General features: G+C 36.2%; 1 protein-coding gene across 50 annotated transcripts in view; it reads left to right on the top strand.

Moving 5' to 3' along the window:
* The window catches only part of para (sodium voltage-gated channel paralytic), a 329221-nt gene that overhangs the window by 194345 nt on the left and 110637 nt on the right, over nucleotides 1–24239 (top strand). For all 50 annotated transcript variants that reach the window (XM_073974080.1, XM_073974083.1, XM_073974066.1 and 47 more), the window contains 4 exons: nucleotides 2684–2864; nucleotides 11134–11357; nucleotides 11432–11531; nucleotides 11589–11657. In XM_073974080.1, the coding sequence (XP_073830181.1) occupies nucleotides 2684–2864; nucleotides 11134–11357; nucleotides 11432–11531; nucleotides 11589–11657 (574 nt within the window). The remainder of the gene's footprint in view (nucleotides 1–2683; nucleotides 2865–11133; nucleotides 11358–11431; nucleotides 11532–11588; nucleotides 11658–24239) is intronic.

The raw sequence follows: 24239 nt of genomic DNA, 5'->3' as shown, positions 1-24239 counted from the left end.
CTCGTTCCTCTATTTTTCTGCTTTTCTTGAGATCATAAAAATTGTCTTGATAGGATTTTAGGTATTTTTCTCCTTAGTCCCTTTCAAATTATTGCGTTTCAATTCCAGCCGTTCCACAGTTTTTTTAAGTTGTTTCAACACCAAACAAATTGATTTTAACTAAATTGTGGCATATTCTTAAAAAGGAATCATAATCTTACAAGTTTCACTAGTGCATTCGATTCCACTTGTTCTTCGACTTATCAAATTTTCTTGGGTTTCAATTCCACCCGTTTCACAGCATTCTTAATTTGTTTCACTGCCATACAATTGGATTTTGAGTAACTTGTGGCGTATTCTTAAAAAGGAGTCACATTCGTACCAGTTTCACAAGTGCATTCGATTCCACTTGTTCCAATACTTCTAAACTTTTCTTCTGAATATGGGTATTGATTTCAAGCATTTTGATGGAAACCTTCACTCAACAAATTGCTCTTCATTTAAAATTATTAAAAATTGGCATTTATAACAAAGAATGAGTTCCAATTCCGTATGTTCCACAATTAAATAGATTGTTTTAACATTACACAGAAAAAAATCCGACGATAAAAAAAATTATCATATTGAGGAAATTCGATCACAAAGTAAAAATACAACTGATAAAATATTTCACATATTGACTAAAATATTTATCGATTTTTTATATTGAACTGATAAAATGGAATATGTGGAATATTTTGATAAATATTTTTGTCAATATGTGAAATATTTTATCAGTTGTATTTTTACTTTGTGATCAAATAATTTTATCAAATTTTGTCAATATGACAATTTTTTATCGCCGGAAAATCGATAAATTTTTGATTGTATTAAAAAATTCGATGAGGAAGTTTCGTTGAATCTTGTCATGCGTGTGAACGATTTCAACTTCGCATACGTCAAAAAATTTAATTCAGCTACATGAGAATCCGACGTACAAATCTGGAAATAACTTTTTCAAAACCCCAAACCACCCTCCATAATAATTTTCATTTTTTGTTGTTGTCGTTTTTCACCAATTAAACTTTTTATATACATATAACTACATATGTAATTTAAAAATTTATAATTATAAATATTTATTTTTGTAAGATTTTTATTTTTTCCATTTTCATTTGCATAATTGAAGCATTAAAATATACCCATATAACATTAATCAGCATTCATTACATTAATCAGCATAAAATATTTGATGATGATGATGATGATAATTATGAATATTTTGTTAGTGATCTTAGAAGATAAACATTGTATACATATGTATACATTATATACATATACGTATAAAACTACGTTTTATTTGGTCCTCAATCCTTAGAGATTTCTTCCTACAATCTATCAAATACATATTCCCAGTATCTTAAACACCATCAATCATATTTATGTGCAAGAGAATATGGTATCTGTGTCTGTGATATAAATATATATTTATTTATTTATTTATTTATTACTACAAATATATAACAATAAATGTAACTTTTATCCTTTCATTTTTCGTATGTGATATTTATATATTATCAAAAAAATATCAAGTTATTCCTCTTAACTCTTCCTCAACTACTCCAGTATGTAAAATCATCTCAAATAATCCACTCACCTCTTTGGAATTTGTTATAATAAAAGACTTTCTATTTAAGTGTTCTCTCAATAAATATTTTCTCTCCCACACTTCCTGAGATCATTTAAATGTGTAATTTTCAACATATTGTATCTCTGATGTAATTATAAATTTGTATAACGGTTATATCACCCTGTGATTGTCCTACACCACCTTGATTAGCTCATTTTCTCTCTATCTCTGTCTATCTCGCTCTCTGTCAATATCCTTCCTCCCCCCAAAAAAGTTTCTCTTAAATGTTGTTATATTTTCTGTTTTCATGTTTAGTCTTATTTCATGTGAATAGTTTCCACATACATACGTGACTCACACATACATATATACATACTTACGTACATACATGCATACACAAAACTCATGAAACTCGATCTTGTCTCTAACAGCTGTACTCAACATTTGACGTGCCATTTATGTGTCTAACATTCTTTCACTCTTCTACCCAACTAATAATGAGAAATACAAATAAAGCTGTGATTAGTCACGTTACGTATCGCTAAGGCATAACAGTTACGTCGGGAACTAATCACAAGTAATCAAAACTGTGATTAGTGGCCTTACGTATTGTAAATGTACAACAAATACATCCGTCACTAATCACTCTCTATTTATTTGAATTTTTCTACAAAATCAATGTCTCTGTTTTATGTTCTCTATATTTTTTATTATTATTTAATTTTATCTAAAATATCCTTCATAAATTCCTAACCTCTCCCCCTAAAAAATTCCCCAAGACCTTAACGTAATAAACTCTGACTTCTCAAGTCAATTTGAATTAACAAAAAAATATTTTGATAATTTGTTTTTGCCTATAAACAAATATCTCGTTTAAGTCACTTTTGTTTATAACAAAAAAAAAATAAAAATGTAAATCATCATAATATTTTTTGCCACTATTATTCACCAAATCTCCACCACCACTACCACCACCACCACCACCAACCCTAAATGTGTGTGTGTCTCTGTCTCTCTGTAAAAATCAAATCAAACTCAAAATCAATCAATGTAAAGCCTCTACTAACGAAAAGTTCAAATAAAAAACCACCTCAGTATACAATACGAAATGGGCGTGGACGTTTTGGTATACCAGGTAGCGATCGTAAGCCATTGGTACTGCAAACATATCAGGATGCCCAGCAGCATTTGCCCTATGCCGATGATTCGAATGCCGTAACACCAATGTCCGAAGAGAATGGTGCCATTATAGTGCCAGCTTACTATTGTAATTTAGGTAAGTACTTAAATAAAAATTAAAAATTTATTTTAAAGAATAGTAAGGTCTTGAGATACAAAAGCATCTACTGGAGGATATATAAACATTTATTAAATAATTTATTTAGGGTATCTTGTATGGCGTAGATGGTTCAATAACGCATCTTCTTCGACAATTAAGTATAGGGTCTGATAGGTCATCTATTTTCAGACAATTGTCTGACAGGAAATCTACACGAGGAATATAACCTCATAGGTCACGTGGATGGTGAATATGGTCCGATAGGTCCTCACCAATCATGTAGATTATCTGATAGGCAATTTAAATTGAAAAAACGCCAGTTTAAGAAATCAACGATATGGTCTGATAGCCCAGGTCAGGTCCTTAGGTCTTGATTCTTCCATATCAGTTTGAGCTGATCATAGTATATCCCTCTGGGACAAGATTCGAATTAGGATTTTCACCCTCTTTACCCCGTAATGTAGTTTTCCCTGAAGATCCTCTTTCCCAAATCGATCCAGAGCAACCTTGATGTCCGAGGTCCCCTTATTATAGTTGAGCTGAGAATAGATCAGAACACTATGTAACGTTCCATATTCTGGTTTCTAACCATGATAATCAGAGTGAGATTTTCTCTGATGAAGAAACCCATAATAACATCTTATCTGATTATGACAGGACCGAGACAGCTGCTTCTACAAGAAAATCATCATTCGACCAGCAATCAAGCAATTTTTCACCCATCGCAGCAGAAGAACGCCAGATCCCAAGGCAAACACGATTGGTTTTAGCGCAGTTAAGATCCGGACGATGCAACCATCTCAATTCATATTGGTCCCAAATTGATGCCACGATACCCAACACTTTCCCTCCAAGTAGATTAAAACCACACGAACAGTATTTCCGGGCAACATGAAATCCAGATTGATTTTCGTACCAGTCCCCTGAAAAATAGGGTACCTTTATAGACACTTTCTGAAAGAAAGGGTGCTTCTATAGACCATTTCTGAAAGAAAGGATGCATCCATAGACAATTTCTGAAAAAAAGTTGCTTCTATAGACCCTTTCTGAAAGAATGGAAGCTTCTATAGACTCTTTGTGAAAAAGGGGTGCTTCTATGGATCAGAAAGGGTGCTTCCATAGACCCTTTCTGAAAGAAAGGGTGCTTCTATATACCCTTTCTGAAAGATAGGGTGCTTCTATAGATCCTTTCTGAGAGAAAGGGTGCTTGTATAGATCCTTTCTGAAAGAAAGGGCGCTTGTATAGATCCTTTCTGAAAGAAAGGGCGCTTGTATAGATCCTTTCTGAAAGAAAGGGGGCTTCTATATACCCTTCCTTAAATAAATTGTGCTTCAATAGATCCTTTCAGAAAGAAAGGGTGATTCTACAGATCCTTTTTGAAGGAAAGGGTGCTACTATAGACTCTTTCCGAAGGAAAGGGTGCTACTATAGACTCTTTCCGAAAGAAAGGGTGCTTCTATAGATCGTTTCTGAACGAAAGGTTACTTCTTTGGACCCTTTGTGAACGAAAGGCTGATTCTATAGACCTTTATTGAAAGAAAGGGTGATTCTATAGACCTTTATTGAAAGAAAGGGTGCTTCTATAGATCCTTTCTGAAAGAAAGGGTGCTTCTATAGATCCTTTCTAAAAGAAAGGGTGCTTCTATAGATCTTTTCTGAAAGAAAGGGTGCTTGTATAGATCCTTTCTGAAAGAAAGGGTGCTTGTATAGATCCTTTCTGAAATAAAGGGTGCTTCTATAGATCCTTTCTAAAAGAAAGGGTTCTTCTATAGACTCTTTCTGACAGAAAGGATGCTTCTATAGATCCTTTCTGAAAGAAAGGGTGCTTCTATAGATCCTTTCTGATAGAAAGGGTGCTTCTATAGATCCTTTCTGAAAGAAAGGGTGCTTCTATAGATCCTTTCTGAAAGAAAGGGTGCTTCTATAGATCCTTTCTGAAGGAAAGGGTGCTTCTATAGATCCTTTCTGAAGGAAAGGGTGCTTCTATAGATCTTTTCTGAAGGAAAGGGTGCTTCTATAGATACTTTCTGAAAGAAAGGGTGCTTCTATAGATCCTTTCTGAAAGAAAGGGTGCTTCTATAGATCCTTTCTGAAAAAAAGGGTGCTTCTATAGATCCTTTCTGAAAGAAAGGGTGCTTCTATAGATCCTTTCTGAAAGAAAGGGTGCTTCTATAGATCCTTTTTGAAAGAAAGGGTGCTTCTATAGATCCTTTCTGAAAGAAAGGGTGCTTCTATAGATCCTTTCTGAAAGAAAGGGTGCTTCTATAGATCCTTTCTGAAAGAAAGGGTGCTTCTATAGATCCTTTCTGAAAGAAAGGGTGCTTCTATAGATCCTTTCTGAAAGAAAGGGTGCTTCTATAGATCCTTTCTGAAAGAAAGGGTGCTTCTATAGATCCTTTCTGAAAGAAAGGGTGCTTCTATAGATCCTTTCTGAAAGAAAGGGTGCTTCTATAGATCCTTTCTGAAAGAAAGGGTGCTTCTATAGATCCTTTCTGAAAGAAAGGGTGCTTCTATAGATCCTTTCTGAAAGAAAGGGTGCTTCTATAGATCCTTTCTGAAAGAAAGGGTGCTTCTATAGATCCTTTCTGAAAGAAAGGGTGCTTCTATAGATCCTTTCTGAAAGAAAGGGTGCTTCTATAGATCCTTTCTGAAAGAAAGGGTGCTTCTATAGATCCTTTCTGAAAGAAAGGGTGCTTCTATAGATCCTTTCCGAAAGAAAGGGTGCTTCTATAGATCCTTTCTGAAAGAAAGGGTGCTTCTATAGATCCTTTCTGAAAGAAAGGGTGCTTCTATAGATCCTTTCTGAAAGAAAGGGTGCTTCTATAGATCCTTTCTGAAAGAAAGGGTGCTTCTATAGATCCTTTCTGAAAGAAAGGGTGCTTCTATAGATCCTTTCTGAAAGAAAGGGTGCTTCTATAGATCCTTTCTGAAAGAAAGGGTGCTTCTATAGATCCTTTCTGAAAGAAAGGGTGCTTCTATAGATCCTTTCTGAAAGAAAGGGTGCTTCTATAGATCCTTTCTGAAAGAAAGGGTGCTTCTATAGATCCTTTCCGAAAGAAAGGGTGCTTCTATAGATCCTTTCTGAAAGAAAGGGTGCTTCTATAGATCCTTTCTGAAAGAAAGGGTGCTTCTATAGATCCTTTCTGAAAGAAAGGGTGCTTCTATAGATCCTTTCCGAAAGAAAGGGTGCTTCTATAGATCCTTTCTGAAAGAAAGGGTGCTTCTATAGATCCTTTCTGAAAGAAAGGGTGCTTCTATAGATCCTTTCTGAAAGAAAGGGTGCTTCTATAGATCCTTTCCGAAAGAAAGGGTGCTTCTATAGATCCTTTCTGAAAGAAAGGGTGCTTCTATAGATCCTTTCTGAAAGAAAGGGTGCTTCTATAGATCCTTTCTGAAAGAAAGGGTGCTTCTATAGATCCTTTCTGAAAGAAAGGGTGCTTCTATAGATCCTTTCTGAAAGAAAGGGTGCTTCTATAGATCCTTTCTGAAAGAAAGGGTGCTTCTATAGATCCTTTCTGAAAGAAAGGGTGCTTCTATAGATCCTTTCCGAAAGAAAGGGTGCTTCTATAGATCCTTTCCGAAAGAAAGGGTGCTTCTATAGATCCTTTCTGAAAGAAAGGGTGCTTCTATAGATCCTTTCTGAAAGAAAGGGTGCTTCTATAGATCCTTTCCGAAAGAAAGGGTGCTTCTATAGATCCTTTCTGAAAGAAAGGGTGCTTCTATAGATCCTTTCTGAAAGAAAGGGTGCTTCTATAGATCCTTTCTGAAAGAAAGGGTGCTTCTATAGATCCTTTCTGAAAGAAAGGGTGCTTCTATAGATCCTTTCTGAAAGAAAGGGTGCTTCTATAGATCCTTTCTGAAAGAAAGGGTGCTTCTATAGATCCTTTCTGAAAGAAAGGGTGCTTCTATAGATCCTTTCTGAAAGAAAGGGTGCTTCTATAGATCCTTTCTGAAAGAAAGGGTGCTTCTATAGATCCTTTCTGAAAGAAAGGGTGCTTCTATAGATCCTTTCTGAAAGAAAGGGTGCTTCTATAGATCCTTTCTGAAAGAAAGGGTGCTTCTATAGATCCTTTCTGAAAGAAAGGGTGCTTCTATAGATCCTTTCTGAAAGAAAGGGTGCTTCTATAGATCCTTTCTGAAAGAAAGGGTGCTTCTATAGATCCTTTCTGAAAGAAAGGGTGCTTCTATAGATCCTTTCTGAAAGAAAGGGTGCTTCTATAGATCCTTTCTGAAAGAAAGGGTGCTTCTATAGATCCTTTCTGAAAGAAAGGGTGCTTCTATAGATCCTTTCTGAAAGAAAGGGTGCTTCTATAGATCCTTTCTGAAAGAAAGGGTGCTTCTATAGATCCTTTCTGAAAGAAAGGGTGCTTCTATAGATCCTTTCTGAAAGAAAGGGTGCTTCTATAGATCCTTTCTGAAAGAAAGGGTGCTTCTATAGATCCTTTCTGAAAGAAAGGGTGCTTCTATAGATCCTTTCTGAAAGATAGGGTGCTTCTATAGATCCTTTCTGAAAGATAGGGTGCTTCTATAGATCCTTTCTGAAAGAAAGGGTGCTTCTATAGATCCTTTCTGAAAGAAAGGGTGCTTCTATAGATCCTTTCTGAAAGAAAGGGTGCTTCTATAGATCCTTTCTGAAAGAAAGGGTGCTTCTATAGATCCTTTCTGAAAGAAAGGGTGCTTCTATAGATCCTTTCTGAAAGAAAGGGTGCTTCTTTAGACCCTTTCTGAATGAAAGGGTGCTTCCATAGACCCTTTCTGAAAGTAAGGGTGCTTCTGTAGACCCTTACTGAAAGAAAGGGTGCTTCTGTAGACCCTTACTGAAAGAAAGGGTGCTTCTATAGATCCTTTCTGAAAGAAAGGGTGCTTCTATAGATCCTTTCTGAAAGAAAGGGTGCTTCTATAGATCCTTTCTGAAAGAAAGGGTGCTTCTATAGATCCTTTCCGAAAGAAAGGGTGCTTCTATAGATCCTTTCTGAAAGAAAGGGTGCTTCTATAGATCCTTTCTGAAAGAAAGGGTGCTTCTATAGATCCTTTCTGAAAGAAAGGGTGCTTCTATAGATCCTTTCCGAAAGAAAGGGTGCTTCTATAGATCCTTTCTGAAAGAAAGGGTGCTTCTATAGATCCTTTCTGAAAGAAAGGGTGCTTCTATAGATCCTTTCTGAAAGAAAGGGTGCTTCTATAGATCCTTTCTGAAAGAAAGGGTGCTTCTATAGATCCTTTCTGAAAGAAAGGGTGCTTCTATAGATCCTTTCTGAAAGAAAGGGTGCTTCTATAGATCCTTTCTGAAAGAAAGGGTGCTTCTATAGATCCTTTCTGAAAGAAAGGGTGCTTCTATAGATCCTTTCTGAAAGAAAGGGTGCTTCTTTAGACCCTTTCTGAATGAAAGGGTGCTTCCATAGACCCTTTCTGAAAGTAAGGGTGCTTCTGTAGACCCTTACTGAAAGAAAGGGTGCTTCTGTAGACCCTTACTGAAAGAAAGGGTGCTTCTATAGATCCTTTCTGAAAGAAAGGGTGCTTCTATAGATCCTTTCTGAAAGAAAGGGTGCTTCTATAGATCCTTTCTGAAAGAAAGGGTGCTTCTATAGATCCTTTCCGAAAGAAAGGGTGCTTCTATAGATCCTTTCTGAAAGAAAGGGTGCTTCTATAGATCCTTTCTGAAAGAAAGGGTGCTTCTATAGATCCTTTCTGAAAGAAAGGGTGCTTCTATAGATCCTTTCTGAAAGAAAGGGTGCTTCTATAGATCCTTTCTGAAAGAAAGGGTGCTTCTATAGATCCTTTCTGAAAGAAAGGGTGCTTCTATAGATCCTTTCTGAAAGAAAGGGTGCTTCTATAGATCCTTTCCGAAAGAAAGGGTGCTTCTATAGATCCTTTCCGAAAGAAAGGGTGCTTCTATAGATCCTTTCTGAAAGAAAGGGTGCTTCTATAGATCCTTTCTGAAAGAAAGGGTGCTTCTATAGATCCTTTCCGAAAGAAAGGGTGCTTCTATAGATCCTTTCTGAAAGAAAGGGTGCTTCTATAGATCCTTTCTGAAAGAAAGGGTGCTTCTATAGATCCTTTCTGAAAGAAAGGGTGCTTCTATAGATCCTTTCTGAAAGAAAGGGTGCTTCTATAGATCCTTTCTGAAAGAAAGGGTGCTTCTATAGATCCTTTCTGAAAGAAAGGGTGCTTCTATAGATCCTTTCTGAAAGAAAGGGTGCTTCTATAGATCCTTTCTGAAAGAAAGGGTGCTTCTATAGATCCTTTCTGAAAGAAAGGGTGCTTCTATAGATCCTTTCTGAAAGAAAGGGTGCTTCTATAGATCCTTTCTGAAAGAAAGGGTGCTTCTATAGATCCTTTCTGAAAGAAAGGGTGCTTCTATAGATCCTTTCTGAAAGAAAGGGTGCTTCTATAGATCCTTTCTGAAAGAAAGGGTGCTTCTATAGATCCTTTCTGAAAGAAAGGGTGCTTCTATAGATCCTTTCTGAAAGAAAGGGTGCTTCTATAGATCCTTTCTGAAAGAAAGGGTGCTTCTATAGATCCTTTCTGAAAGAAAGGGTGCTTCTATAGATCCTTTCTGAAAGAAAGGGTGCTTCTATAGATCCTTTCTGAAAGAAAGGGTGCTTCTATAGATCCTTTCTGAAAGAAAGGGTGCTTCTATAGATCCTTTCTGAAAGAAAGGGTGCTTCTATAGATCCTTTCTGAAAGAAAGGGTGCTTCTATAGATCCTTTCTGAAAGAAAGGGTGCTTCTATAGATCCTTTCTGAAAGATAGGGTGCTTCTATAGATCCTTTCTGAAAGATAGGGTGCTTCTATAGATCCTTTCTGAAAGAAAGGGTGCTTCTATAGATCCTTTCTGAAAGAAAGGGTGCTTCTATAGATCCTTTCTGAAAGAAAGGGTGCTTCTATAGATCCTTTCTGAAAGAAAGGGTGCTTCTATAGATCCTTTCTGAAAGAAAGGGTGCTTCTATAGATCCTTTCTGAAAGAAAGGGTGCTTCTTTAGACCCTTTCTGAATGAAAGGGTGCTTCCATAGACCCTTTCTGAAAGTAAGGGTGCTTCTGTAGACCCTTACTGAAAGAAAGGGTGCTTCTGTAGACCCTTACTGAAAGAAAGGGTGCTTCTATAGACCCTTTCTGAAAAAACGTGCTTCTATAGACCCTTTCTGAAAGAAAGGGTGCTTCTATAGATCCTTTCTGAAAGAAAGGGTGCTTCTATAGATCCTTTCTGAAAGAAAGGGTGCTTCTATAGATCCTTTCTGAAAGAAAGGGTGCTTCTATAGATCCTTTCTGAAAGAAAGGGTGCTTCTATAGATCCTTTCTGAAAGAAAGGGTGCTTCTTTAGACCCTTTCTGAATGAAAGGGTGCTTCCATAGACCCTTTCTGAAAGAAAGGGTGCTTCTATAGATCCTTTCTGAAAGAAAGGGTGCTTCTATAGATCCTTTCTGAAAGAAAGGGTGCTTCTATAGATCCTTTCTGAAAGAAAGGGTGCTTCTATAGATCCTTTCTGAAAGAAAGGGTGCTTCTATAGATCCTTTCTGAAAGAAAGGGTGCTTCTATAGATCCTTTCTGAAAGAAAGGGTGCTTCTATAGATCCTTTCTGAAAGAAAGGGTGCTTCTATAGATCCTTTCTGAAAGAAAGGGTGCTTCTATAGATCCTTTCTGAAAGAAAGGGTGCTTCTATAGATCTTTTCTGAAAGAAAGGGTGCTTCTATAGATCCTTTCTGAAAGAAAGGGTACTTCTATAGATCCTTTCTGAAAGAAAGGGTGCTTCTATAGATCCTTTCTGAAAGAAAGGGTGCTTCTATAGATCCTTTCTGAAAGAAAGGGTGCTTCTATAGATCCTTTCTGAAAGAAAGGGTGCTTCTATAGATCCTTTCTGAAATTTCGTCTGATGGATGGTCTTTCGACTTTATCTTCGTAATTAATTGTCTGGAAAATCGTAATTTTTGGGGTTGATATTAAATGGGACCCTTGTTCAGAGAATCAATTTCCTCAGTCGAATCCATTCATAAATTCAAAATAATGTAGAGTCGTTACTTTCGTTCATAGACAGACAGAATTTGCTAAAAATCTCCTGAGTTGTCTTGGTTGTGATCAGAGTTTAGTCCAGTTCACAGTCAAACGGGATGAGATTAGAAATTGCTGGCTTTCAGAAATAATTTCGGCAGATTGATACCCCTTGCGACGCAGTAGATTCTCTGTCAAATTCATTCATAGATTCAAAATAATATAGAATCAATACCTGCTTCCACGACATTGTTTTTCATTTGTATCCAATTTCATTACAGGTTCTAGACATTCTTCATATACCTCGCATCAATCAAGAATCTCATATACATCACATGGTGATTTATTGGGTGGCATGGCAGCCATGGGTGCCAGCACAATGACCAAAGAAAGTAAATTGCGCAGTCGCAATACACGCAATCAATCAATAGGTGCTGCAACCAATGGTAGTACGGCTGGTGGCGGTGGTTATCCCGATACCAATCACAAGGAACAAAGGGATTATGTAAGGAACAAACAAAAAACAACACCACTAAAATTAGTTATTGAATTCAATAATTAATTTTGAATATTCCATAGGAAATGGGTCAAGATTATACAGATGAAGCTGGCAAAATAAAACACCACGACAATCCTTTTATCGAGCCCGTCCAAACTCAAACAGTGGTAGACATGAAAGGTAAGCTGGAGCTGAAGTTTGGAATACTATTTTGGTTATTAAACATTTTCATTACAGATGTTATGGTCTTAAATGATATCATTGAACAAGCCGCTGGTCGGCATAGTCGTGCTAGTGAAAGAGGTGGTAAGCATTGTCTATATTGTTGTTGTAAATGTTTATTATTTTTTTATATTAAAAGAAAATAATTTATTTGTTTTGAAAAAACAATTTCCCGCTTTATTTGTTTGATTGTATGTCTTGTTTTTGAAATCCTAACCCCTAACTCCCAAAAAAAAAACGAAATCTCATTTTTTTAATTCTAACAAAATAATAAAATATTTATTTCTAACTTTATTTCTTATATAAATGTGTTAATTTATGTTGTAAATACAAATTTATGTTAATCATTCAAAACCAAATATTTTAATAATATCGGAATTTTCCCTAAAAAGAATTTCGAAAATTTTAGCTAAATTGGTGTGTCTTGTAAATAATATTTTGCGTTACATATTTTTGAAATGAAATGTATTTTTGTTTTTAATTTTGAATAATCAAATACCTGCTAAAAATTAAAATATTTATTTTTAAGTTGAAATCCGAAAATTCGTTGTTATGACATGATTGTGACAAAATTCAAATTAACCCAAAAAACATTGCATTGGAATGTGTATATAAAATTGCATTTAATTTTTATTTTCTTTTGAAACTCCATACAGCTTGTCAAAATAAGAATTCCTTGACCAATCAAAAAAAAAAAGTTACTATAACAACAAAATTTTAGCATAATTTTATGATTTTTGTTTAAAATGTTATGCCTTAAGAATGAGTTTTATATATTTTCTTTTATTAATTTATATTTAATTATTTTGTTTTATTATAAAAGAAAGCACTTTTAAAAATTAAACAAAAAAAACTAAATTTGATTTGAATTTGAAGTTGTAAATAAAAAAGAAACAAATCTTCCAACTATATTAAAAAGAAGACACTGTGTAAATTATTCCATGGAATCCAAGGTTAGGTTAGGAATCCAATATGCTACGATTTCATAGAGTCGCTTTCGCTTTATTCGGAGAGTTTTTGTGTTTATCCTGAACATTCAAAATTAAAGAAAACAAAATAGAATTATGGAATATAATTCAAATTATTCTATTTGTAGTTCGGAACAATTTGTTTGAAATTAAAAAAAAAAAAACTTTTTTTGAATTTTAGTTTGAAAATTTTGAGTTACCAATGGAGAAGATCAAATAACACATGCAAGAATTCGAATCTAAAGTGAAACGAAAAAAAAAATAAAAATTGTCTTCTCGATTTTCAATAGATATATTTCGAATTACAACGGAAATAGATCTGGAAAATAACTCGTCGAGTTTTCTAATGAAGTTTCACAAGACTGGATTTAGAAGGTTTTCCGTCTGATGTGTTGCGAACCGTGAGCCTGTTCGTCCCAATTTATCGACAAATAGATTTCTCCCAATATAAGATATCCTGTATCCTATCCATTGATGCCGTCCTTTCCTTGTCTTCCTGATGAACAAGAGTTGTTTTGTGATAATCTTTAACCTAAGGACAGGAATTTTCTCCACCTGATAATGTCGTGATAAATTCTGTCCAATTTCCACGGGGAACTTTTCTCTCGGCATAGTAAACTGCACTTTCGGGATGTCGATCAATCATCGTTCGAAACACCAGCAACAACCAATGATTCTTTTACCTGAATAGGAATTTGTTATAGGCAGGTACTAAGTAAGTGATGTGTTCAATTAACCTCCAAAAACCGTTTATTCCACTTCCATTTTGCTCAAAACCTCCTGAGTTGCCCTAGTTGGTATGAAAATTTTGCCAAGTTCATTCCCAAAACAGGATAGGTTAAAAATTCCTGACCTTCGCTTCGTGCCAATTCAAACTTTCAAAAGGAATTTCGACTGATGGTTCCATTGTAAATTTGTACTCAATGGAGGATGAATATTCCAGAGGATCATTGCCCAAAGATTCAATTTCCTATTTGGGATACAGTAGACTATTCTTGGGATGCAATTCATGCTCCGTCTAATTCATGAATAAATTCAAAATAATATGGAATCAGCACATACTTCCATAGACTGTTTTTTATTTTACCAATATTCCATGCTCAGAAAAGCAATTTCCTCCGTGGGATATTCTACGCGATCATTGCTCAGAGGATCATTTTCCTTCTTGCGACACAGTAGATGATTCTTCGAATTCATTAATACATTCAAAATAATTTGGAATCTAACCTTGCTTCCATAGAGTGTTCTTTTTTTAATTTACCCATGTTCCATGGGATCAGAGAATCTATTTCCTCTTTGGAATACAGTAGATGCTCCGTCGAATTCATTCATTACTTACTTACTTAGCTGGCCCATTACAGAACATTTCGAGACCTCCAAATAATAGTATGCTAAGTCTAAAAAGTGAGTTTTGCAGGAGAAGCTCTGAAAGTTTGGAAATTTTTTTGAACTTCAGTACTATGCTAAGTCAATATTTGTGTATAACTTCTGTTCGGATTGACCGATCATTACCAAAATTAGACAGAATTTAAGTTAAAGGACGTTCGACACCTCCAAATAATAATTTGCTAATTCTGAAAAGCGAGTTTTGCAGGACAAGCTCTAAAAGTTTGGAAGTTTCTTTGACCTTCAGTACTATGCTAAGTAAATATTTGTTTATAACTTCGGTTTGGATTGTCCGATCATTACCAAAATTTGACAGAATTTAAGTTAAAGACGTTAAATATAAAAATGTAAAGAACTTGAAAACATGCTAAGTCGACTTAGCATACTATTGTTTGGAGGCGTCGATTTGTTCCATAGACCGAACTAAGAAAAGATCTTCAATTCTCTCTGGTTTGTGCTTCGGTTTTTGGAATACCGCGCCTTGTCATCTCATCATTCACTTGCTTGCGCCATCTATTCTTTGGCCTGCCAATTCTGCGTGCACCGCCATGTGGCTCGAATTTATACGCCTTTTTAGCGGGTTCATCATCGCTCAGTCTTATTATATGGCCTAGCCAACGCAATCGCTGCATCTCGATACGTTTAACTATATTCATGTCGTTGTATAGCAGATACAGCTGGTGGTTCATACGACGTCGATGTTCACCGTCAACGCAGATCGGTCCCTAGATCTTTCGAAGAATTTTTCTCTCAAACACGCCAAGCACTGCCTTATCTGCTTGCGCAAGTACCCAGGCTTCGGAACCATACATCAGCACGGGTAGTATCAGTGTTTTGTAAAGCGTTATTTTTATTTTTAAAGTGCTTACTTAAGCCAAAGTAGCATCTGTTGGCCAATACAATTCTTCTTTTTGTTTCACAACTGATGTATTTTGTTGTGTTTACGGCGGTGCCGAGGTATACGAAATCTTTTACTACCTCAAAATTATAGGAACCAACTTCAACAGTTGGTCCGATCTCAATGGACGCATTGCGCGTCGACACCATCAGCTTGGTCTTCTCGCCGTTTACCGCTAGACCCACTTTAGCAGATTCTCCTTCGATCTTCATAAAGGTATCGGTTACTTCTTTTACTGATCGTCCCATGATGTCTATATCATCAGCATAAACAAGTAACATGTGGCCATTGGTGTAGATTGTGCCACTTCTTTTGACGTTTGCCTCTCGTATAACCTTTTCTAGCAGTACAAAACTCTTCGGAGAGGTTCTTTCCCATTTTAACTGAAGATCTTGTGTCAGTTAGAGTCATTTTACAAAGCCGAATGAGCTTTGCGGGGATACCAAATTCAGACATTGCTTGGAATACCTTTGAACGTAGCGGGCTGTCGAATGCTGCTTTATAATCGACAAAAAGGTGGTAGGTGTCGATCTGCATCTCTTGGGTCTTCTCCATGATTTGGCGCAGGGTAAATATCTGGTCAATGGTGGACTTACCAGGTCTAAAGCCGCATTGGTATGGTCCACTTATTTCGTTGACCATGGGCTTTAGTCGTTCGCACAATATCCCTGACACTATCTTGTAGGCGATAGGGAGAAGACTTATGCCCCTATAGTTGGAGTATAAAGTTTTATCTCCTTTCTTATGGACGGGACACAGGATGCTCAGGTTCCAATCGTCGGGTACGCGTTCTTCCTGCCAGATGGAGCTAACTAGCTGATGCATACACCTGCATTCATAGCTTCAAAATAATTTTTAGTCAATACTTGCTTCCACGGAATATTTTTATTTCACGTGGTGATGTGTCAATGTTTGAACCGTTGGTTTTGATGAATATCCTACGAATAATTAGCAGAGCTAAGTTATTATAAATCAGGTAGCTGACTACAGAATACAAAGCTTTAATCCTCTGCACTTATCCGGTAGGCACCAAGCAGGTAGATCCCAATCAGGTAGGCACCAGGAGGGTAGATATTGAAATTAATACCGATTGAATGTAAAAATCTTGCACTGCAGCTTATCAGGTAAACACCAAGCAAGTAGACCTATAAACAGGTAGATCCCAAGCATGTAGATTTAGAAACAGGTAGACACCAGGCAGGTAGATATTGAAACAGCTAGACGCCGCGAAAATTAATATCGATTGAATGTAAAAATCTTGTGGCTGTTCTTCTTCACAGCACAGCCTCCAGTTGCAATATTGAATTTTACCCCTCGTGGGGTACTTTAAGAAAAATGAACTCCACCATATAATAAAGAGAGAGCTCTATAAGTTGACAAAGCTTGAATGCACTCAGGCTTATCAGGTAGACACCAAGCAGGTAGACGTAAAACCAGGTAGATCCCAAGCAGGTAGACTTAGAAACAGGTATGCATCAGGCAGGTAGATATTGAAACAGGTAGACGCCACGAAAATTAATGCCGATTGAATGTAACAATCTTGTGACTGTTCATCTTCACAGCTCAGCCTCCAGTTCCAAAGTCGAACTCTACCCCTTCTGGCAGAGTGGAATTCTTCACAAGATGAGCTCCACCATATAATAAAGAGCTCTATAGGTTGACAAAGCTTTTACTGCACTGCAGCTTATCAGGTAGACACCAAACAAGTAGACCTATAAACAGGTACGAAAATTAATACCGATTGAGTCTAAAAATCTTGTGGCAGTTCTTCTTCACAGCACAGCCTCCAGTTACAAAATTGAACTCTACCTCCTTGTGGCAGTGTAGAATTCTTCACAAGATGAACTCCACCATATAATAAAGAGAGAGCTCTATAGGTTGACAAAGCTTGGATGCACTGCAGCTTATCAGGTAGACACCAAACAGGTAGAGCTATAAACATGTAGATCCCAAGCAGGTAGACTAAGATACAGGTAGGCACCAGGCAGGTTGATATTGAAACAGGTTGACTCCACGAAAATTAATACCGATTGAATGTAAAAATCTTGTGGCTGTTCTTCTTCACAGCACAGCCTCCAGTTGCAAAACTGAACTCTACCCCTTGTGTCAGTGTAGAATTCTTCACTTTAAGAAAGATGAACTCCACCATGTAATAATGAGAGAGCTCTATAGGTTGTCCAAGCTTTAACATGCAAAAACAATGAGGATGATGTGCCTCTAGTGACTCAAGGGAACCCTACCCCTTGTGACGTGTGGATCTCTTCATTTTATGAAAGAGATTAAATCTGTCTCAAGTGTGAATTGTTGATTCGGCATCTATGGCATGAGTCAAGTTAAGAATTGTATAATACACCCTATCTAGATAAAATCTCCAAATTCAGTCACCTTGTCAAAGCATCCAACAAAAAAGAACCAATAAACCGTAGTGTATCCTTCTGGTTGAATTTTGTAGGGTCGATTGTGCTAACTAGCTGATGAATACACCTTATCAGCGTGTCGCCTCCGGTTTTGAACAGCTCGGCTGCTGCCTTATTATTCTTCAGCCGATTTATTGCTGTCTTTACCTCATCTTGGCTGGGCGGTATACATTTAATACCATCTTCTGGGATTGGGACTGTGGTATCTTCGTAGTCTTCGCTGCTATTGGATACCAACAGTTTTGAAAAATGTTCTTTCCATATCCTGAGTACATAATCTGTATCAGTTACCAAATTACCTTGCTGGTCTCTACAGGAGGATGTGCCTATACCAAAGCCATCAGTTTGATGCTTGACTCTTTGGTAGAATTTTCGGACTTCATTCTGGCTCCTGTACATCTAGATCGTTTCTCCTCTCTCCTTTCCTCCCTGTATCTCTCTCGTGCGCTACGCGTTGCTACGGATTGTAAAGTAGCCCTATATGCCACATTTTTCTCTTCGGTGGCAGCACGACACTCCTGATCATACCATGGATTCCTTGGTGGAGGTCTCTGGTATCCAAGTATGGATTTGGCGGCTGTTTGCATGGAGTGGGCAATGCTTTGCCATTGCGCTGATATGTTATCGGGATGAGAAGTGCTTTGATTAAGCAATTGGGCTAGTTGAGTGGAATATGCTGTGGCTATCTGTTGTGATTGCAGCTTACCGATGTCTAACTTTCGTGTTGTGTCTGTTCGTACTTTGTTTGCTACGTTTAAGCGGGTGCGTACCTTTGCTGTAACAAGGTAGTGGTCCGAATCAATGTTTGCGCCTCGGAACTCCATCTTCCATCTATCACAACATGATCAATTTGATTTCTTGTTTTCTGATCTGGAGACAGCCAAGTGCCCTTATGAATATCGAGATGATTAAATCTAGTAATGCTAACTACCATGTTTTTTGTAGCTGCAAAGTCTATCAGCCTCATACCATTGTCAGATGTTTCACTGTGGAGACTGAATTTCCCGACTGTTGGGCCAAAGATATTCTCCTTTCCAATTTTGACATTAAAATCGCCTAGAATGATTTTAATGTCATGGGCAGGGCAACGGTCATATGTTTCTTCTAAACGATCGTAAAATATATCTTCGGTCTGTTCGTACTTTTCTTCAGTGGGAGCATGAGCGCAAATAAAGCTGATGTTGACGAATTTAGCTTTTATTCGAATTGCAGCAAGTCTTTCATTCACTGGGGTGAAGCTGGAGACCAGATGTTTTAGCCTCCGACTAACTACGAATTCGCAACCAAACTCATGCTTTACGTCATGGCAGCTATAATACAGTGCGTCACCTTTAGGTGTTGTTGTGACGCCTTTCCCAATCCATCGTATGACAGTAATATCGACCTTGTACTTTTAGAGTACGTCTGCCAATGCGAAGACTTCACCTTCTCTATAAAGAGTGCGATCATTCCAGGTGCAGATTCGCAGATCATGGTCCTTAAAACGTTAGCGGGGTTCGTCAACTTTAGAGAGGTTTGTTTTTCTTTCGTTTTTTCATAGTAGGCTGTTTTTTCTAGGGGATGGTTACTAACCCGACGCCCAAACCCAAGTTTTTAACGTTCTTATGGGTGAACGCGCGGCACATGTTAGCTCACTACCTTTAACGAGTGTTAAAGGCAGTTCCCCAGGTGACACCACGGGGAGGTCAGTGTCCACCTGAGATGAAAGAGGGACCAAGATAAATCCTGGGCATTGCCATGTTAAAACCGGTCAGGACCGTTCCTTGGTATCTTCCATCCCCTACGAAGTAATACGTTGAAGTAATTTTACTAAATTGGGATGCTGAAATAACTTTAGCTGGCTCACTGAAACTTATCTAAGACATCCTCTTAGCTTTCCTGGTCTACAGGGTCTCTGGACCAGAATTACTCCTTACAGGCTTGATTAGGATCATTAAAGAAAATCGTATCCTTTGAGCAAACTAGGATGCTGAATTTTTTTTAACTGGCCCGCTGATACTTATAAAAGAGTTCTTCTTAGCCTTCTTGATTTTTCTCTCACTTCAAAATTTTCACTTGTCAAGAGATTGTCCCGGATCATAAGAATAGTAGGATTCTTCCTTAAGTAATTTCTTGGAAAATAATAAGAAACGACCGATCCAATTTCGAACCAGATGGCGCTTTACTTATAGTCGTTTACCAGAAATAACTTAAACAAAATCCAGCCGCTTATGTACCGAGGTCTGTAGAGGTATATTAAATAATCCTACGGAATCGGGATACTGAATTAACCCTTTCTTAAGACTCACTAAACTTAACCATTCTTTTCCATAAAACCTCTTATACCGATTCCTGCGAATTCTTTTCAGCTTGGTATGATATCTGTTCCACAAAACTGGTTGAGATTACTTTATCTAAGAATTCATTGATTAGGATAATTTCGAAAAATCGCATGCTATGAAGAAAAAAATTCGGGTGCTGATGTAACTTTAACAGAATTCTTTTATCGCTGCTATTGGATTCAATGGAAGATTTCGTTTTTTTCATTTTAACACAGTGTATTCTTTGTCTGGAATTTCTGGCATGTTTTGCCCCTCTTTAACGTTTAATCTTCAATTCCTTTCTAAACTTTAACCCCATACTTTAAATGAAAAAACAAAACTAATGTCTAATAATTTTACGTTTAATTTTCCACTTACTATTCTATTCTATTGTATATTTATTTCTTTAATTTATATTTCCCTATACAAAAACAACAACAAAAAATAACAAAGCCTTTAATAACTATTTTTAACTTTATTTATTTCTTTCCTTATTACAAAAACAAAAGAATTTCCCTTTTTTTTATAAAATGACTTCTTTGACTCGTCCATTTTTTGCCTTAAACGGTGATGCCTATCTATAACCAACCAAAAAAAAACAAAAACTTATTTGGAATACAATAAAAGAAAAACTAAATTTTTTGGTTTCTTTCTAAAACAAACAAAAAACTTAAAACAATTGATAAACTTTTCCATAAAACCCAAATACAACAAAACACATCTACTCACATTACTGTCAATCACTTAACTCAAATTACCAAAAAAAAACACAAAAATCAAATTCAATTCAATTTTAAAATTCCACATTAACAACAAGTAGTTAACTTCAAACATAACCTCAAACAAAAAAAGCAAAACAGCTCAGCAAAAGCTTTTATATTCTACAAAACTGCACCCTAAGCTTTTAGCAGTTTCAAGTCTAACAAATTTAAAAACAAAGCAGCTAGATTCATTTCAAATAAATAATTATTGAAGATCACCTTTACACAGAAACAACTACAGTAACCGCTACTATTACAACAACAACTAAAATGTTACACCATAAACCACCCACCGCCATACACCCACCAATCAATCGACCAACCCCAAACAAAAGCTGGCAAAAGCTTTTTCCATTTCACTCAACTTCCAAAGAAAACGCCAAGCTAATTCAAAGCCTTTATAAAGCTTCATACAATTTTCAGTTTGTTATTTCTATCTTTTGTGATCCTGACGAAGCTCATTTTCATGCCAAAAAAAAAAAACAAATTTGAATTTAATTTTTAAGTTTAGATATTTAAAAGTAATTTAATTTGTTTTTCTAATTTCAATTCTCTTAAATTGCCTTTAATTAGTTCAAATTAATTAATAATTGTTAGTTACAAAATAAGAAAAATTCAAGTAGTTTTTTAATTAGTTGCATGAATATTTTTCCAAAAGTAGAATTTTTTTTATAATTAAAAAAAATAATTTTTAAAATTTTTTATACTAAAGCCAATTTGCCTTGAAAGCATGCATATATCCAGCCCCTGTTTCCTAAAAACAAAAATTTTAATTAAAAAATTAAATGTAATTCCTTTTTAAATTAATGGATTAACAGCTTGTAGAGCTTCGAAAGCTTTTAAAGTAAATGGGTTTAATAAAAAACAAATTACAAGGAAATAAAACTGAAAAGTAAAATTTTGATAGCAAATAACATAGTTATAAAATAGAGCTTTTCCCCAAAGCCCATCAGATCATTGCTTCTATGTATTAAAAAGGACATTATCTAAAAATTAGAGATTATCTTACAAATTAGTTCAGAGTAGTTTGTCATAAACTGAAGTAAAATTCATCATAATTTCAGAACATATTTCTAGTCCCTGTATTTGGAGTTCGTTTTTCCCTAATTTGGGTATAGAGGATATATCTTCCGAGTTATTTAATGTTGAATTTATAATAGGAATTTGTAGTTATTCTATTAAAATAATTGTTCAAATTCCTTAATTTTTTTAATTGAAGTAAACTCATATTTATTGGACAGTGATTTGTTTTATGTTAGATTTGGTAAACTTTGAAATAATGTAAGTAAATCTTAATTACAAAACTGTACATCTTCGTTTAAATATTCAAATATTCCTTATAGCTGTAGGAACACATTCTTCGAATTATGCAGTAGTGTGGCAGCTTATCAGCTAACCCCCATTAATATAAGTCTTCATTTGTTATAGTTTGGATTTACCGAAAAGATTTATAGCTTTTTAGGTTAACTTAAAGTTAAAAGTGATGATTAAATTTCAAGGAGAAGCTTTTTGGCATTAACTTTATATGTAAAAATTAAATTAAATGTTTAATGCCTCCAAATTGGTTTGTTTTGTGCTTTCAAATCCATCCGATAGTTAAAGAACACATATAATAATGACCATTAGGCTTTTATATGCATAAATACTAGCAGTACAGTTTGACCTTTCCTGATGGCCATTATAAATACTGAAATATAATATACAATTTCCAAAAACAACCAATAAGGTTACCGGTCACTCATCAGACAATTCTTTTAAATACATAAATACTACCAACTCGAAGCAGGTTTCCTTCGTCTGTCATTTAAAATCTATCGCGATGCCCGTTTTCCTATTTAAATATATTCATATAAATTTCCAGAACCCCCAAAAGGTTTTCACGGAAGTAACCATACAAGCTATTCGCAACCTACACTGTTCGAGATATATTATTTAAATATTCCGCCTATAAGTATGCTCAACATTCTATCTTTCTCAGATACTAACGGTTTGTGATACGACGTATAGGTGGCGTTATAAATGAAAAGCTTTCAATTTCTTTAGAAAGTGTCTCTCCTTAACAAAATGGACAAATGACGAAAGACACACTCGATGTATAAATTTACAAAATTGTAAATCCTTTTACTTCCTGTTTTACTTGGTCCATCATTTGGTCAATTTCTATTTCTATAGTATATCACACATAAATAGTCCAAGGGATATTCTCAATTTCACCAGCTCGACATTTTATTTTTTAAATATCCCGCCTAGAAGTATGCTCACCACTTTGTTCTTTCTAAGACTGTAATATGGCATAATTTCAAGTATAGATGGTGTTATAAAATGACGTTCGACACGCATTACCTTGAGTCTCTTAAGGCTGAGTTTCGCCTAAAAAACTAAAGAAATAAGTGCGAAAGCAAGAAGCCTAAACTGAGCTTTTCTGTAATGGCAATTGTATGAAATACTGGATCTTGAACTATATAGACGCAGTGTTAAGGAGGGTTTCACCCATAAGCGTGAACCTCCACAATATTTTTATCTTCCTATGTGTAATTCCATTCGCTCCATTCGCTCATTTATAGAACCAAATTTCTGTGGCTGGTTTTCTTGCTTATGTTGTCTCTGATAGACGACTATAAGGAAAAAGGCTTACTTACTTAGCTGGCCTATTACAGAGCATTTGTTCCATAGGCCAAACCAAGAAGAGATCTCCATTCCTCTCTATTTGTTACTTCGCACTCTTGAATACCGCGCCTTTTCATCTCAGCATCCACTTGTTTGCGCCATCTATTCCTTGGCCTGCCAATTCTGAGTGCACCGCCAAGCGGTCCGTATTTATACGCCTTTTTAGCGGGTTCATCACCGCTCATTCTTATGATATGGCCTAGCCAACGCAATCGCTGCATCTCGATACGTTTTACAATATTGATGTCGTTGTATAGCAGATACAGCTCGTGGTTTATGTTTCAACGCAGATTGGTCCATAGATCTTTTGAAAAAAATTCTCTCAAACACCCCAAGAACTGCATTGTCTGCTTGCGTAAGTACCCAGGCTTCGGAGCCATACATCAGCACGGGTAGTATCAGTGTTTTGTAGAGCGTTATTTTTGTTTGACGAGATGTGGCTTTGTTTTTAAAGTGCTTACTTAAGCCAAAGTAGCATCTGTTGGCCAATACAAATCTTCTTTTTATTTCACAACTTATGTCGTTTGTTGTGTTTACGGAGGTGCCGAGGTAGACGAAGTCTTTTCCTACCTCAATATTATAGGAACCAAGTTCCACAGTGGGTCCGAGCTCAATGGGCGCATTGCGCGTCGACACCATCAACTTGGTCTTCTCACCGTTTACCGCCAGACCCACTTTAGCAGATTCTCCTTCGACCTTCATAAAGGTATCAGTTACTTCTTTTACTGATCGGTCCATGATGTCTATATCATCAGCATAAGCAAGTAACATGTGACTATTGGTGTAGATTGAGGAAAAGGGCAGCCCAGTTTAAATTTATTTTTTTAAGCCATTACAGCATCGGTGCATAACACTGTGCAACAAAATGGAGCCCGAGGTCTGGGGGTGGAAAATTCCTTAAATACAGAACACCAAAGGGCAGATCCGCCGTAAGTCGAACTTTTGAGTTATGGCGTGATGAATTTTTCACTGGAGTCCCTATAAGCCATCAGAAATTAGCGTTCTATCTTTGTTCGCTGTTGTTTTGGGTTATTTTTGATATGACATGTCTGCAGTAAAATCTAATAAGGATCTGTTTCGTAGAACATTTCGGCCTTCTAACTCGATTCCTTCCATGTCCTTTTCGTCCTTTATTTCAAAAACCGCATTAAAAGTACCACAAGCTGACATTTTTCAGCTTCGACATGTTCTGCAAAAATGTCGCTCAGAAAATTTTAGGTACTGCTCTCATTGATATTGTCGCGTTTTCATAGCTCTTTTGACATTTAC

This window comes from Musca autumnalis, unplaced genomic scaffold, assembly GCF_047663935.1.
Source record: "Musca autumnalis isolate F117 unplaced genomic scaffold, ASM4766393v1 scaffold_3, whole genome shotgun sequence".
Taxonomy (NCBI): Eukaryota; Metazoa; Arthropoda; class Insecta; order Diptera; family Muscidae; genus Musca; species Musca autumnalis.
The sequence above is the reverse complement of the archived record's forward strand: the minus strand, read 5'-3'. Positions and strand labels throughout refer to the sequence as shown.